We start from the raw sequence: 16,021 nt of genomic DNA, 5'->3' as shown, positions 1-16,021 counted from the left end.
AACGTTTCCAACGACTCCTTTTTAAAAACTTCACTAAAAAAACCAACAGCGGGCGGACCCCGGACCCTGCCGTCAGCCGCCCCCGGAGGCCCAGCCGCCCCCGGAGGCCCAGCCGCCCCCGGAGGCCCAGCCGCCCCCGGAGGCCCAGCCGCCCCCGGAGGCCCAGCCGCCCCCGTGCGGCTCTACGCCCGTTCCTCCAGGCCGGAAACGCCTCTACCAGCTTCCGCTTCCTGACACACCAGGGGCTGCCCACAGCCAAGATGGCGCCTCCGAGCGCGCCGCCGGTGACGTCACAGGGTCGTGGACGGTGACGCCATCTGCGGCGCGCCGGCCGTGAGGAGTGGCGCCGTGTTTCCCTCACGCGGCGGCGACATGGCGGAACCCGTGGCGGGAGTGGGCCGCTTCAAGGCCAAGTGAGCCGGGGCGCTGCGGCTGTGGGCGCCGCCCAGGGAGGGAGCGGGGTTCGCCGCCCGAGTGGCAGGCGTGCCTGTCCTGGACAGGGCACCCGTTCGGGTCTGCGGGGAGCCTGAGGGCGGTGTAGGAACCGGCCCGCGGGAGTCGTGCCGCTGGCGGTATTACAGAGTGGGGAGCCGGCGTCCGTTATTACAGTAGGCGCCGATCGGGGCTTGTGGGTGAAAAACTAGAGGAAGGGGCGGGCGGGTGCTGGACCCCAGCGGGTTCCCCGAGCCCTCGGTATTGGGAGAAGAACCACTCCGGGGCGGGCCGCGCAGCATGGAGCCGGAAGGGAGCTCCGGAGATGGGCGTGCGCTGTGGCCCTGGAGGCCCTGAGTCCTGGGCTGATTCAGTTTCCACCGGTGGGAGCGATGGGCACCGCCACAGGGAAGGCTTGGGGTCAAGAGCCTGTCTGGGCTCCGCGTTGGGGGCTCCATTCCATGGGGGCAGCCAGGCCTCCCAGTGGAGTGAGCCAGGCGCCAGAAAGGCGGGGAAGAGCGACCCACGCCACAGACGGGGAACAGCCTGTGCCTCCAAGTGAGGGTCTCAGAGCACGTAAGGAGAGGGGAGGGTTTTGAGGCCGGGTAGTGACGTACACATGTGTGTTTGGAAGGGCCTTCCCGGCAGCAGGGTTTGAGGCGGCGGGTGGGGGCCTGGCGATGAGGCTGGAGCCGCTGTCCAGATGACCGTGCGGTGGCCTGGCCGGCTGGAGGCCGCATGAGGCTGCAGGCCGGAGTGGTACGTGGGGAGTGGGAGGAAGGAGCTAGGGCTGGGGAGGGGGCAGGAAGCTGCTGAGGGGGGTGGGGCGGTGCGGGGCTGGCCTCCTCCGCGGGTCCCCCAGGCTGGGCTCCCACCGCCAGCAGGGGGCCCCCGAGGTCCGGAGTACTCTGCTGCGGGGACTCCAAAACCCGCGTCCTTGCCGTACTGCCTGGGAACCTGGTGTGAATCACCGCCGCCTCTGGGTCTGGCGTCCTCTGTGACACGCACCTCAGTGACAAGGGCCACCTCCGGGCCCCTGCATCCCAGCCTCTGCCTGGGAACTCCTCAAGGGCAGGCACCTCTTGGGTTGAGCTCTGGGAGAGCCAGGTCTGGGGGCCAAGGGGCGGGTGCCTCGCTCTCCAACGCTGTTCTCTCTCCAGCTACGCCGTGGAGCGCAAGATCGAGCCGTTCTACAAGGGCGGGAAGGTGCAGGTACTGGCCCTGGGAGGGGCAGGGTGGTGGGGCAGGTGGGGGCTGCCGAGAGTTGCTTATCTTTCTGAGACCCTCCTGTCGCCAGCTGGACCAGACTGGGCAGCATCTCTTCTGCATCTGCGGCACCCGAGTCAACATCTTGGACGTGGCCTCGGGGGCCGTCCTGCGGAGCCTGGAGCAGGTGAGGGTGGGAAGAGCCAGGGCAATGGGCTAGTGGGGAGCGAAGCCTGTCTCATGGCGCTCTGTGTGCTGACTCTTGCCTCTAGGAGGACCAGGAGGACATCACTGCCTTTGACCTCAGCCCTGACAATGAGGTATATGGGGCAGGGGCAGGGGCAGGGGTGAGAGTCCAGCTTGGTACTTCTCACGCAAATTTGGGCCACTGAGGACTTGCCTCTCCCCTCTGGGCTCTCCCAGCCTCTCCCAGCCTCGCCTCTCCCGGCTGAACTGCATCGCTCTCTAGGTGCTGGTCACAGCCAGCCGGGCGCTGCTGCTGGCGCAGTGGGCCTGGCGAGAGGGCGGCGTCACCCGCCTGTGGAAGGCGGTACACACAGCCCCTGTGGCCACCATGGCCTTTGACCCCACCTCCACACTGCTGGCCACAGGTAGGCCCCCGGCGGGGTGGCTGGGCCTCGGGAGGGCACAGTCAGGGGCCTTCAGGCACGCCAGCCCCTTCACTTCAGACACGTTCCCACAGGCGGCTGCGATGGGGCAGTGCGTGTCTGGGACGTTGTGCGGCACTACGGGACACACCACTTTCGGGGCTCACCAGGGGTCGTGCAGTGAGTAGAGGACAGCAGAGGGAGGATGGGGCCTTATGGCCGGGGTCACACAACTCACCTGCCGCCCCCGCCCCCCGCCTGCAGCTTGGTGGCCTTCCACCCGGATCCCGCACGCCTGCTGCTCTTCTCCTCAGCTGCAGACGCCACCATCCGTGCGTGGTCACTGCAGGACCAGTCGTGTCTGGCCGTGATGACTGCCCACTACAGTGCCGTCACCTCCCTGACCTTCAGCGCTGATGGCCACACCATGCTGAGGTCAGCGGCCAGCTGCTCAGGCCACGGCGGGAAGGGGGGGACCGCAGCGGAGACTGGGGACTGAGGTGGCTGTGTCCCTCCCCTCCTCCACCCCCAGCTCAGGCCGCGACAAGATCTGTGTCGTCTGGGACCTGCGGAGCCACCAGGCCACGAGGACTGTGCCAGTGTTTGAGGTGGGGATGCCAGGGGGCCTGGCCAGTTGAGGGGAGGGGGGTGCGGCTGCCTCTAACCGGCTTGTCCTCAGAGCGTGGAGGCCGCGGTGCTGCTACCGGAGGAGCCGGCGCCAGAGCTGGGAGTCAAGTCCAAGGGCCTGCACTTCCTGACGGCCGGAGACCAAGGTGCGTGCGCCCGGGCCAGGGTGGGCAGCAGGGACTGGGGTCGGTCCGTGGGCTTGAATGCCAGCAACCCCCCCCACCCAGGCCTGCTGCGCGTGTGGGAGGCAGCCTCCGGGCAGTGTGTGTTCAAGCAACAGCAGCCGCCAGGCCCCCGGCAGGAGCTGACCCGCTGCACTCTGGCCCGCTCTGCCGGCCTGCTCCTCACCGTCACTGCCGACCACAACCTGCTGCTCTACGAGACGCGCTCCCTACAGCTGCAGAAACAGGTGGGCGCTGCCCCTGCTCGGCCCGAAGCCGGGGGTGCCAGCCCGCCACTCAAGCAGGCCCTGACGGGTGTCCCTCCGGCCCCGACCCGCACAGTTTGCCGGCTACAGCGAGGAGGTGCTGGACGTCCGGTTTCTTGGGCCTGAGGACTCCCACATTGTCGTGGCCTCCAACAGCCCCAGCCTGAAAGTGTTCGAGCTGCAGACAATGGCCTGCCAGATTCTCCACGGCCACACAGGTCAGGGAGCTCACTCCATCCTCATGCCCACGCCCCCAGCACTGCATCCTGGGCTGGAATGCTTTCTTTACTGTAACCGATGACCTTTTTCTCTGCTTGCTCCCAGACACTGTCTTGGCCCTGGACGTGTTTCGGAAGGGGCGGCTCTTTGCCAGCTGCGCCAAGGTGGGGCTTGTGAAGCGTGGAGGTGCGGGTCCCCGTGGGGGCAGCCCAGCCCGGCCTCAGTCCTCACCCCTTTGATCCCCAGGATCAGAGTATTTGTCTGTGGAGGATGAACAAGGCCGGCAAGGTGACCCGTGTGGCTCAGGGCTCCGGGCACACCCACAGCGTGGGTGCCATCTGCTGCTCCAGGTACGTGGTCAGGGCTGGGTTCTGTGGTGTGCCGAGGCCCAGCCCCTGCTAATGGGGTTCCAGCTCGGGGAGATGTGGATGGGGAGGCCTCAGCCGTGGTCCCTGAGGCTCCAGCATAGGGATGTGTAACAGAATGCTGGGCCCCCAGCTGCTCTTGGAGGTCAGAGCTCCTCAGAGGGTTTTTGGGGCTGGGGGAGTAAAAGGGGAGAGGCTCGGTGCATGGGTGGCTTGGTTGGTTAAGTGTCTGCCTTTGGCTTAGGTGTGACCCCAGCATCCTGGGATCAAGCCCCGCATCAGACTTCTTGCTCAGAGGAGAGCCTGTTCCTTCCTCTCCCTCTCCCCTTCCCCTCTGTTCATGCTTTCTCACATTCTACCTCAAATAAATAAAAACTTAGAGAAAAAGGTTGGGGAGGCTTCAGAGTAGCAGGAATGACGCTGAACAAGACTTAGGTAGAAGACACACTCCTTGCCAGGGTGGGGGGTGGTGTTGGGGTCGTGTGACCAAGTCACCAGGTGTGGTGGACCAAGGCTGGGTGCTGGGGGCTCTGGTAGACAAGTGGTCCCAGAGGGGTGTGGGGTGACGGTCCGCGTGCACCCGGAACAGTCCCCCTGGTCGGGACCGTGGTCCTGCAGGCCCAGGCCGTGATGCGCCGGCAGACAGGGCTGGCCAGGGCTCAGCAGGTGTCTCCCCTCCCCCACTTCTGGCCACAGGCTGAAGGAGACCTTCCTGGTGACCGGGAGCCAGGACTGCACCGTGAAGGTGTGGCCGGTCCCTGAAGCCTTGCTGTCCAAGGGTGCAGGCCCAGACGGCGGTCCTGTCCTTCTGCAGGCCCAGGCCACACAGCGCTGCCATGACAAGGTGAAGGCACACTGGGGCAGGGACGGGGCCAGGGCAGGGCTGGGCCCTTGCTGGGATGGGGATCTGAGCTGCCACCTGCCGCCATCATCAGGACATCAACAGCGTGGCTGTTGCCCCCAACGACAAGCTGCTGGCCACGGGCTCCCAGGACCGCACAGCCAAGCTCTGGGCTTTGCCACAGTGCCAGCTGCTGGGCATCTTCTCTGGCCACCGGCGCGGCCTCTGGTGTGTCCAGTTCTCACCCATGGACCAGGTGCTGGCCACAGCCTCGGCTGATGGTACCGTCAAGCTCTGGGCACTGCAGGACTTCAGCTGCCTCAAGGTGGGCGGCCTACCCCCCTCCCCGGCCCACCCCGCTGCCTGGCGTTGTCTCACGTTCTCCTCTCCCCACCCTGCAGACATTCGAGGGGCATGACGCTTCGGTGCTGAAGGTGGCCTTTGTAAGCCGGGGTACCCAGCTGCTGTCCAGGTGAGCGGTCTGGGGGTACCGGCGGGGATGAGCTGCAGGACGGGCCCCGGCACTGAACCCCTCCCGATCCCAAACCCAGCGGCTCCGACGGTCTCCTGAAGCTCTGGACCATCAAAAGCAACGAGTGTGTGAAGACCCTGGACGCCCACGAGGACAAGGTCTGGGGGCTGCACTGCAGCCGGCTGGACGACCGCGCCCTCACCGGCGCCAGTGACTCCTGCGTCGTCCTCTGGAAGGTATGGGCGCTCGGGGGCCGTGGGGACTGGGTGGGGCCGCATCAGGGTGCCCTTCTGACCTCGCTGTGACCGCAGGATGTGACCGAGGTGGAGCAGGCCGAGGAGCAAGCCCGGCGGGAGGAGGAGGTGGTCAAGTAAGTCGGGGTCCCCGTCCGGTCCCCTTGAGTGACACCATGCGTCCACGCTTGGGTGGGGCATACAGGTGTCACCCCTGCTTTGTGGCGTGGAGCTGAGGCTCAGAGCACATCACAGCTCCGCACCAGGGGATGCTTCGGGCCGGGCCGCAGACTCCTGAGCCAGCCCCCTGAAGCTCTGCCCTCAGTCCCCACCAGGTCCCCCAGTGACCCTGTCCTCCCTCCCCCCCCCCACAGGCAGCAGGAACTGGACAACCTGCTCCATGAGAAGCGGTACCTGCGGGCACTGGGCTTGGCCATCTCCCTGGACCGGCCCCACACTGTGCTCACCGTCATCCAGGGTCAGTGCTGCCTCGGGCTTTGGGGCAGGGGGAGGGGCTTGGGTCCATCCCGTGCCCTTCCCTGAGGCTCGGCTCCCACCTCCCACCCCCCAGCCATCCGGAGGGACCCCGAGGCCTGCGAGAAGCTGGGAGCCACGGTGCTGCGGCTGCGGCGAGATCAGAAAGGTCTGCGGTGTTTGGGGGGCGGGGTGGTGGCCGACTGGGGCAGGGCAGCCAGCGGGCAGGTCCGACTGTCCTTGTCCCCACAGAGGCCTTGCTGCGCTTCTGTGTCACGTGGAACACCAACTCGAGGCACTGCCACGACGCGCAGGCCGTGCTGGGGGTGCTGCTGCGGCAGGAGCCCCCGGAAGAGCTCCTGGCCTACCCGGGCGTGCAGGCCTCCCTGGAGGCCCTGCTGCCCTACACCGGTATGCGGGCCAGGCCCTGGACAGGGCGGGAGCAGCCGGCCAGCCCCCACGGAGCCGCTGACGCCCTGTGTTCTCCCCCAGAGCGGCATTTTCAGCGGCTCAGCCGGACGCTGCAGGCGGCCACCTTCCTGGACTTCTTGTGGCACAACATGAAGCTGCCCACGCTCCCCGCGGCCCCCTCTGCGGCTCCCTCAGCCCTCTGAAACAAGCAGAAAGCAGTCCTGCTCTCTCCGACTCCCTGTGTGTGGACCGCGTCTCACCCCAGCCCCCAGCCCCTCAGCACAGACACTAGCTTGTGCCTCGGTGGGAAGAGCTTTACTCGGGACCGGGGGGAGGCTGGTTTCCTGGCCGCGCCAGTCAGAGGTCCACGGCCCTCGGATACTCCTCCCACAGCCGTGGTGGCCAGCCGTGGTGGCCCGGCTGGCGTCAGTCGTCCCCCGGGTCTGGAGCTTTGGTCCTGCCCTCGCCGCAGCCCCACACGCCCTGGAGAGGGTCCTTCCGCGCCAGTGCCCTGCGGGTGATGGTGCAGCAGCGGCTCCGAATGGCGCTGAGCGGAGGCCGGGCGGGCACCGCAGGGGGTAGCGTTGTGCCTTGGGGGGTCTCGGGGGGACGTTGGGGATCTCCCACCCTGGCCTCCTCACTGTTCTCGCGGTGGAGCCCTGACCCACTCAGGAGCGCGCCCAGCCCCTCGGGTCGCAGCAGCACAGCGGGGAGGAGACCGCAGCGCCCGCCGAACCTGCGAGGAGGGCGGGGTTTAGCGCGCGCTGGGCCCCGCCCCCTCCGGGCCCCGCCCCAGCCCCGCGCCCGCGCACTTGCAGAGCCACCAGCCGCGGTCCGACGTTTGCAGCACGCGCACGCGCGCCCCGGCAGGCACCGAGAGTTCGTCTGCGTGGCTGCTCTCATAGGCTTGGGAAGCGCAGAACTGAGACCCTGCGGAGTGGGTATTTGGGGGTCACTGCGGGCGTCAGGGACCAGGGCCCTGACCTGTCCCATCTCCCCCCGTGGTCTCACCACTTTCAGGCATCCCCCGATGATGGGGGCCACTCAAGCTCACTGGTGCTCCCACTCAGTCTGGGGACCAAGTACACTGTCCCCATGTCCACCACTCGCTCAGCTGTTCCCTGTGGCCCAGCTTTGCCACGCTGGCGTGGGGTTGGGGGATGGGTAATCACCACTGCTCCCTAAGGGCTGCTGTTCTGGGCCCGCGGCTGCTTCCTCCAGGTACGGAGCAGGGAACCACGCTGTTTGCTGGTCTTCGTTGGCCGCCAGCCACCAGCCTGTGCGCAAGAGGTGCATGGAGGCTCAGAACCCCCAAAGCCCGCTCAGGTCCTGGGGGCAGAGGGCGAGCTCTCAGTCCTGCCCAGCCCCACCTGAGGGGTGCCGCAGCAGCACGTCTAGGACCTCCTGGGCCCGTGCGTGGAAGGGGCGGCCTTGCGTGTCCTGGGTGCTGAAGGGCTGCAGACAGCGCAGGCTCTGAGCCTCCAGGCCACGGATAGCCAGGGTGTCCGTAGGGTGGCCTCGGGGTTCTTCAGGAGCTGGCAGGATCACCAGACTGGGAAGGGCAGCGCGTAGCGAGGGGTGGGTAGGAAGTGAGTGAGCGCCTGCTGCCCCTCCCTAACCCGCCCAGCCTTCCCCCATCCCCCAAGTGCTTTTGCCGGCAGGGAGTTGGGGATGAGTGAGGCACCTGCCGGCTGGCAGCGCGGCCTCCAGGTCCAGGGGTTGCGGTGCAAAGAAGTCGCTGAGCGCTGGGCTCCGGGACACGCGCGCCACCACCGTCAGCAGCGCCCGGGAATAGGTCTCCAGCAGCCGCAGGCGAGCCAGGCCGCGGCCTGTGCGCCCCCCACGCACCAACAGCGATGCGTCTGCGGGCACGACGGGAAGGGACCGTGGGACCCCACCCCATGGTTTCCTCCACCAGGTCGCTGGCGTCCCTGCCCCTCCCGGGATCCCTGCCGGCCTCGCTAACGGCCTCACCAGGAAGCTTGGGGAGAACGCGGTCGGATCTCCGCAGTAGGCCCGCCTCTACCGGGAAGGTCTCCTTGAGGTTCTTCTAAGGGAGAACCAGCAAATCGATCTCAGAGATCACCTATTCCCTTGGGAGGGTGAGGGTTCCTTGCCAGACTGGGGGTCACAGGAGCTGGACGCCTTCGCGGGCGCAAGGACCAACACCCAGCCAGTGGCCATTGGAGGGTCAGGTCGCTGGGGCAATGGGGTTCACCTCAGGCTCACTCACATGGAGCTTCTTGAACTCATCCCAGCTCCTGCGCACGAAGGTGTCGCTGTCGTCTGACCAGCACACAGAGAAGGCAAATGTCTGTTGGGACAAAAGTTGGGGGCACCTTGGAGGGTCTGGGCCAGGAAATCCTTCCTTCTTCCTTGGGGGTGGCAGCGACCCCCCCCCCCCCATCATACCTGATGTCGTGCTGTCTGCACTAGGGCCGCTGCACGCACGGACACCGGGTACCGGGGGCTGGCCATTGCTGTGCTGTGCTGGTCACAGTCCTGGGCTCCTGGAGCTGGCAAGGTGTGGCCTAGGGTCCCGCTGTGTCCTGGCTCACACTGGGGTGGGGGGGAGAAGGAAGGGAGCTCTTGAGCACCCGGAAGACTGATTGGAATTCCCCAGGTACGCCCCAGACCTGCCAGGTCCTTGTATGGCTGCCCTGTCCCTGGATCTTTCCCAGCTTCCTCACTGTGCCCAAAGCAGATCTGAGAGGAACACAGGGCTTGAGAGGTGTGTGGGGGCAGGGTGGGGCAGAGAGACAGTAGAGGGTGGGGACTGCGGCCTGAGTCCCTCAGGCATGAGTCTGGCCTGTGCCAGGAGGAGGTAAGCAGAGCCCTCAAACCCCTCCTGGCTCTCCCACACCCGCTGGGGTGCTGGGACTAGCGGAGCCTCCTCCAGGGCGTGCCCCAGGCTCTGTCTTTGAACTCACCTGGGAAGCTGACTGCTGTTGACATCAAGAACCAAGGACCCAGTGCTGAAACCTCTATGTACTTTGTTTGGCTGAATACATTGCAGGAAAGGTCTCTAAATGTTTCCAAGTCACAGGAGAGGAAATTTGTGTTAAATGGGTAAATAATGTCACTTTTTCTGGATGTGTGTGGGGGGGGGTTGGACCTTACAGGCTCACCCCAGAGGTTCCCCCGTGGTGGGAAGACTTGGGGCAGGACAAAGAGGATCCCTCTCTGCAGAGGCTGGCACTTGGCTGGGGACGGCGGGGTGACTAGGACTGTTGTTGTTGTTGTTGTTGTTTTTAATTTTATTTATTTGACAGACAGAGATCACAAGTAGGCAGAGAGGCAGACAGAGAGAAAGGAAAGGAAGGGAAGCAGGCTCCCTGCCGAGCAGAGAGCCCGGACGCGGGGCTCGATCCCAGGACCCTGGGATGATGACCTGAGCCGAAGGCAGAGGCTTTAACCCACTGAGCCACCCAGGCGCCCCTGACTAGGACTGTTTTGAGAGCTGCCTCTGAATTCATGATTTTATCACAATTTACTGCAAACACAGCCTCCTGAGAGGAGGAGCCACCATTCTCCCACTAACTGGGGTGAAGACGGCTCGGGCCCTAGAATCCCTAGACGGGGGTGCTCCAGAGCTCCACGTCTCTGGGCTGCTTCCTTATAGCGAAATCTTTCAGATCTCCATCCAACACTGGTATACATTGGCTCTATCTGCTCTTGGGGCCACCAGCTCCAGGTCGGGAGTCCTACCCCAAGCTGTCCAGGGAGGGATTAGCCTCTAGGGCATCCCTCCCAGAAATCACCCCAGCCTTGACAAAGCGCCTTTGTGCACCTGTCCTCCCAGCACACTCAAACCCTTCCTGGTCTTGGCGCAGGCAATGAACACCTGCTGACAGGCCGCAGTTGCAGACTGCCTTCGGCCTGGTGGTCACGCTCTCCCAACCTCAGCAGGGCGGTGCCGAGGTCCCAGCTGGCTTGGCAGGGGGTGGGGTGGGGCAGACACTTCTCCCCTTGAAGATAAGGAGAAAAGCTGGGAGAGGGCCTGTTTATTCATGGCCAGAAATCTCTAGAAGGGTGCTGAGGCCCCCTCTTTGCCCCAGCCGAAAGCCCCTGCTTCACTCCCCAGCAACCCTGGTTCCTTTCCATTCTCTCTCCACAGACCCCGGGCTCACCTATCCTTTGGACGACCCCCACCCACACCCCGTGCTTCTCACTAGCTCCTATGAAATCCACCCTCCAGGGGAGTCTTTGCAGAACACAAAGGGGATCCGCTTGGGGTAGCCCTGCCCCAAATTGTCCTCCCGCATGGTCCTTAAATTCCCAGTTCCCGGGCCGGCTGACAAGGCCCTCCCCGTGCTCCTGCCCACCTTTGGATTTCTCCTCTCAGCACCTTCCCCAGACCCCCTCCCACCGGCCTTTCTGCCCATGCCCACCTCCAACCTTGGCCTTGACTGCCCTCCCTCAGCTGATTAGTCTTCCTTTAGGCCTCTGCCTAAGTGTCACCTCCTCAAGGAAGCCTCCTGGATTTACCATGCCTGCTCATGACCCCCACCCATTTGTCAGGGAATATTCGTTAGTGTGCCACTTTTTTGTTTTGTTTTTGCTTTTTCCATCTCGACCACTGGACAATGAGCCCAGGGAGGAGGTCCAGGACCCATCTTGCGCCCCTCCCTGGCCAGCGCCTGGACCGGCACTTGGAACGGATTAGACGCTACACAAATATTTGCAGGGTGAATCAGTGCACGTACAGAAGCTGCGGCCACACGCGACATGGCTATTAACCCCTTCAGGCAGGCTATAGGATCCAGGCTACGCGGTGCCCTCAGGAGCCCAGAGACCCGCGGGCGCCCGTAGCCATGGCGCCGGTCGCCGGGGCGGACCCGCGGGACCCAGGCCCTAACGCGCGCGGCGCTCTGTGCGCTCACCGCGCCACCCCGCGTTGCCAGGGCGCCGCGCGGCCGGCCTCGGGGCGCGCCCCAGCTGAGGGCACAGAGCCTGGCCGCGGGCACGCGAGGCGGTCCGAGCGGAGCGATGGGGGCGTCACGGGCCGGAACACGGGCTTCGCCTCGGCCGCAGGCTGAGTCCACGGCGCGGCCGCGGCGTGGTTTCCACAACACGCTGCTCTTCTACTGGAGGAAGCGGGAGCGCCGCCACGGACGACGCCAGTCGGGCTCCGGACGCGGATCGAGGCCCAGGGGCGCGGCCGGCACCCGGGCTTCCGACCCCGCGCCCGCGCCCGCGCCGGCCCGGACCCCGGCCTCGGGCTCTGCGGCCTCGCGCGCGCGCGCCGCGGACCGGAGCCCCACCCCTCCGCCGGACCCCGCCCCGGCCCCGGACCCCGCCCCCAGCTCGAGCACCGCCGCCGCGCCCGTGCCCGCCGCCGCGGCGCGCGCGGCCGGCTCCTGTGGCCGCGCCCTGGCGGCGGCGCGCGCGCTGGCCTGGAGACCGACCTGGAGGCCCATCTGGAGGCCGAGCTGGCCCGGCAGGCATTGCGCGCGCAACATGGCGGCGCCCGGCGAGCGGGGCCGCTTCAGCGGCGGGAGCCTCTTCTCCTTCCTGCCCGGCGGCGCGCGCTCGGAGGTGGTGGACGACCTAGTGACGGACGCGCGCGGCCGGGGCGCGGGGCGGAGAGAGGCGGCCGCCTCGGCCCCGACCCCAGCCCCGGCGCCGGCCTCCGATCCCCAGGTCGCCGAGGACACCTCCCGGAGGCGGCCCTGCCGGGCCTGCGTGGACTTCAAGACGTGGATGCGGACGCAGCAGAAGGTGCAGATGCCCGGGGCGGCCTCCCCGGTCCCGGCCGCTACGCCTGGTTCCCAGGCGTCCGAGGCCCAAGCCGAGCCGTCCCGCGGGCCTATGCCTCAGACTCGTGCCCTCCCCCGCAAGGGGCCTGTCCCTAAACCTTGCCCCCAAGGGAGGCCCGGCCTTTAGGGTTTCAGCCACGCGTGTGGCGCGTCGGCGGCCGCAGGGCTGTCTCGAGCCAGTGGGCCTCTGGCTGGGGCGGGGGGAAACGGGAGCTCTGCGGGCTTCCCCCGGGGAGACGAACTGACCTTTGGTCGGCCTCCTTCCGCAGCGGGACAGCAAGTTTAGGGAAGACTGTCCTCAGGATCGCGAGGAACTGGGCCGGCACAGCTGGGCTGTCCTGCACACCCTGGCTGCCTACTACCCCGATCTGCCCACCCCAGAGCAGCAGCAAGACATGGCCCAGTTCATACATTTATTTTCCAAGTTTTATCCGTGTGAGGAGTGTGCTGAAGATATAAGGAAGAGGTAAGTGTGTCCGCATCCTCCGTAGGCCGCAGAGCAGTGCCCCTGGAGCCCGGGCCGTCCGCCCCCACCCCCGTGATGTCATAAAGGGGAGCCTGGAGAAGCAGGTGCGGGGGTGGCAAGTGGCCCCGGGCGGGCCGCCGGCAGCGGTACTGGATCAACCCAGCGCTCTCCTTTCCCCTAAGGGCCAAGCTGCGTGGGGCTGCTGCTCCAGAGGCTCCCAGCCCGGCCTCACTTACAGAGTCGCTTGCTTAGTCCTCCTGGAGGCTCGGGCGGGTTCATGAGCCCACCTTGCCTGACGTCTGGAGCAGGACTGCCGATTTTAAGGCCTTGAGAACCCACTGGTTTTGCTTTCAGGAGCTGCCTTTTCGTCCCTGGGGAGCCCAAGAGCTGCTGTTTGGCACCTCTAAGTGTTCTGCGCTGAATGTGGGGGCCAGGGCAGTTAGAACAGTGCTCTTGCTGGGCGGAGGCCCCAGGGCCCCAGGTGCTAGAAACAAGTTTTCTGTTAGGCCTTTGTGTGGCCCCACCCCTCGCACACTGCCCGGGGCCAGGGATGCTGGGATGAGGCTTCCTGATTGTTACGAGCTTGTAAAGTTGCATCATTGGTGTCTTAACGCCTTGCTTTGGGGCCTCGTCAGGTTTGGCGGAGCTCCCCAGGTAAGGGTTGAGCAGGCCTGAGCCAGTGCGGGGCGGTTGCGGGGCTGCGCGAGTGTGTCTCAGCGCACAAGGACCCTCCTGCGTGCGCTGACAGCAGCTGTCCTGCCCGGAGGGAGCAGGCACAGAGCGGGTGGGGCAGGGGCGGTGGGACCGCTGCCTGTCCCGCCTTCCACCTGCCCCCCCCCACAGGATATGCAGGAACCAGCCAGACACGCGCACTCGGGCCCGCTTCACCCAGTGGCTGTGCTGCCTGCACAACGAGGTGAACCGCAAGCTGGGCAAGCCCGACTTCGACTGCTCACAGGTGGACGAGCGCTGGCGCGACGGCTGGAAGGACGGCTCCTGCGACTAGGCGGTGACCGGCGGAGCTGTGGGACAGCAGCCCGGGCCTCCGGGCAGCCTGGCCAGAGGGGGACAGGGCACTCATTAAAGTGCGTCAGAGCCAGAGCCTGTCATGTGTCAGTTGGATGGTCCCCACACACTGCTCAGGGGGCCCTTCCCTCTTAGGCTTGGAGGAAAAGCGGGGGTGCCTGCTGCAGACACCCCAAGGGCTCCTCCTCAGCCAAAGCCCGTGGGGCTGCAGATGAAGGAGGCAGGAACAGCCGGGGCTGCGCCTTCCATTCGGGATGTGGCCTCCTGCTCACCCCACATCCTGGTGCCCACTTGCCCGCACAGGAAGGTGACGGGCCTGCCCAGGCTCCCTGTCCTGCTCCTTGAGGGCTAGGCCGTTGTCTCCTTACCCTGTAGCAAGGGACAGCGGCGGTGCCCGCAGCTCCGTGGGCTCTGTGCTTTCTGCGACTCAGAAGGGAGGCCTGGGGGCTGAGCTCTCCTCCCGGGTCAGTGCCTGCAAAGTGAGCACAGGCAGGGCGACTTCCCCGACGGCCCCACCACACTGCTGCTTCCTGGCCAGCACGTATACCTGTACCAGAGCCTTCGCGGGGCACCGTTCTGAGAGCTTGAGACCAAAATAAAATGGTAGAGAAGTGAATAAGGGCCTGACTTTGGTGTGTTTTGTGCTGGGACTTGTGGCGAGAGACAGGGCCTGCCCTTGCTGCTCCGCTCAGCTGCCTCCTCCCATCCAGGTTCTGCTCGGGAGGAGGAGGACAGGGTCCCAGGGCAGGAGCAGCCTGGGAAGCCCCAGGAACAGGAAGAAAGCCTAGTGCTGGAGCGGAGGGAGGGTCAGAGGTGAGCGGGAGGTCAGATGGCATGAAGTCTTCATGTCCCTAGCAAGGACTCTGTTTTAACACCCACCTCTTGTGACCGGAAGGTCTTGGAGGATTTGGGGCCGAGGAATGGCAAGATGACTTCTGGAAGGTTCCTCTGGCTGCTGAGCTAGGATGAGGCAGGTATGGGTAGGAGCAAGGGAGGGCAGGCACCCCTGTGGCCGCTGAGCGGGAAGCTTGCAGAGTCAACTGGGGGTTCGGGCCCGAGCAGCTGGGAGGATGAAGTTGTTCCCAGTATCCTGCTCTGGAGAACACTGTAGGCTGAGCAGGCATGGGGTGACGCGTGTAGCTTTTGGCCCTTGCCAGGTCTGCCTGGCCACACGCCCCCAGGCTTGGCTGCCAGCCCGCACGGCCCAGCCACGGAGTGTCCATCCTTGCAGTCATCATGCACGGGTCCCCTCTCTCCCTGTGGTGTCTTAGTCCGTCCCTTCGGCACGGCTTCCTCTGCACCTTCACCCAGCGGGCACCACAGGGGGCCTGGCTTCAGCAGCGCCTTCCCAGAAAGGACAGCGAGGCAAAGAAACTGGAGGCAGGAAGCAGCCAACAGAAATCGCTCCTCTCTCCTCCCTTCGAGGGACTGTTCCCAACACATGGCTTTCTTCTGGCCCCTGCCACCTCACCTGCCAGTCGGAGAACCAGCCAACTTCTCCAGGGAAGCCGTTGGCTCAGGAACGCAGCACCTGGAGGTGCTCTCCCGTTCTGCCTCCCTTCCCTTTTCCCCTAACTGGCTTCCTGGAGGTTTCACCCCCAACCCGGGCTAAGACAAGTGCGACTGTGGTTCAAGGGGAGGTTCTGGCTCAAGCTGTCAGGACTCTCACGGAGGGACTGGGCAGAGAGGAGGAGAAAAGCCCCAGGATCATGCCCTTGGGCTCCCAAGGTTCAGAGACTACAGGGGTTCACAGGGTTACAAGAGGAGAGAACCCTAAAAGGGTGGTGAGAAGGGGCTGGTGAAACAGGGACATGAGGAGGGGTGACATCGGGAAGCATTTCCAGGAGGGGAGCCATGCAGAATCGCCCCAGGACCAGAGGGGGAAGTGGCCGCTGGTCAAGACAGATCGGGAGCTGTCACCGCCAGACGCAGTGACGGACGGGATGCACAGTGTCGGGGACCGGTAGTGAGACTGGTGGGTGACGGCCACAGCTGCCCTGGGGTGGGACCCACAAGGGGCGAGCTTGGCGTCCCCTTCCGTGCACGGGAGCAGCATGGCCAGGGGCTTCCTGACATGCTGGAAGAACTCAGCCAGTGGTCCACGTGCCGGACGTAGACAGGGGTGATCGGTTCCGACCGTCATCCGTGGGGCTTGTGAACTCAGCCAGTGGTCCATGTGCTGCACGTAGACAGGGGTGATTGATTCCGACTGTCGTCCGTGGGGCTTGTGAAGCGCCCGGCCCTGTCAATGCTCAGCAAAGGCAGACGTTTCTTGCAATGCCCTGGACAGCCATCTGGGACCCTGCCAGGCCGGCCAGGAAGGCGCATGAGGGACGGACCCTGTCGAGCTCAGGCTGCGGGAGCTGCCCCAGCGGGGGCCCCCATCTTTCATGCTTCTTCCTGTCCCTGAGCCCTGAACTCAACATGCCAGCCACAAGTCAGCTGGGGAGACCCA

The 16,021-nt window shown here is 65.5% G+C and overlaps 3 protein-coding genes across 8 annotated transcripts; 2 read left to right on the top strand and 1 right to left on the bottom strand.

The window, feature by feature from the left end:
• The first annotated feature begins 312 nt into the window (after positions 1-312).
• On the top strand, positions 313-6,549 carry TBL3 (transducin beta like 3). The gene is made up of 22 exons (XM_045993619.1): positions 313-413; positions 1,593-1,644; positions 1,730-1,825; positions 1,911-1,958; positions 2,108-2,249; positions 2,342-2,426; positions 2,511-2,681; positions 2,779-2,854; positions 2,926-3,019; positions 3,101-3,282; positions 3,377-3,518; positions 3,625-3,683; positions 3,766-3,869; positions 4,581-4,728; positions 4,820-5,050; positions 5,127-5,197; positions 5,277-5,433; positions 5,509-5,567; positions 5,805-5,908; positions 6,002-6,073; positions 6,157-6,315; positions 6,397-6,549. The coding sequence occupies exons 1-22, from the start codon at positions 373-375 to the stop codon at positions 6,516-6,518; spliced, it is 2,415 nt and encodes an 804-aa protein (XP_045849575.1). The 5' UTR covers positions 313-372; the 3' UTR covers positions 6,519-6,549.
• A 138-nt stretch (positions 6,550-6,687) lies between these two features.
• NOXO1 (NADPH oxidase organizer 1) lies at positions 6,688-11,808 on the bottom strand. 6 transcript variants are annotated; one of them, XM_045993623.1, is made up of 9 exons: positions 11,724-11,808; positions 9,246-9,340; positions 8,549-8,874; positions 8,290-8,365; positions 8,000-8,177; positions 7,686-7,867; positions 7,488-7,592; positions 7,128-7,245; positions 6,688-7,051 (listed from the first exon to the last, which is right to left on the bottom strand). In XM_045993623.1, the coding sequence occupies exons 3-9, from the start codon at positions 8,723-8,725 to the stop codon at positions 6,742-6,744; spliced, it is 1,146 nt and encodes a 381-aa protein (XP_045849579.1). In that variant the 5' UTR covers positions 8,726-8,874; positions 9,246-9,340; positions 11,724-11,808; the 3' UTR covers positions 6,688-6,741. The 6 variants fall into 6 exon arrangements, with proteins under 6 accessions (XP_045849579.1, XP_045849581.1, XP_045849577.1 ...); XM_045993625.1 differs by lacking the exons at positions 9,246-9,340; positions 11,724-11,808 and adding an exon at positions 11,199-11,377 and having other exon boundaries at positions 8,549-8,629; positions 8,728-8,874; XM_045993621.1 differs by having other exon boundaries at positions 8,549-9,340.
• GFER (growth factor, augmenter of liver regeneration) lies at positions 11,776-13,641 on the top strand. Its single transcript, XM_045993626.1, has 3 exons — positions 11,776-12,036; positions 12,344-12,540; positions 13,384-13,641. Exons 1-3 carry the CDS (start codon positions 11,776-11,778, stop codon positions 13,544-13,546), a joined length of 621 nt encoding a protein of 206 aa, XP_045849582.1. The 3' UTR covers positions 13,547-13,641.
• Positions 13,642-16,021: the final 2,380 nt, after the last annotated feature.

The sequence above is a fragment of the Meles meles genome, chromosome 21, assembly GCF_922984935.1.
Source record: "Meles meles chromosome 21, mMelMel3.1 paternal haplotype, whole genome shotgun sequence".
NCBI lineage: Eukaryota > Metazoa > Chordata > Mammalia > Carnivora > Mustelidae > Meles > Meles meles.
Note: the sequence above shows the minus strand (reverse complement) of the source record. Positions and strands in the feature narration are given on the sequence as shown.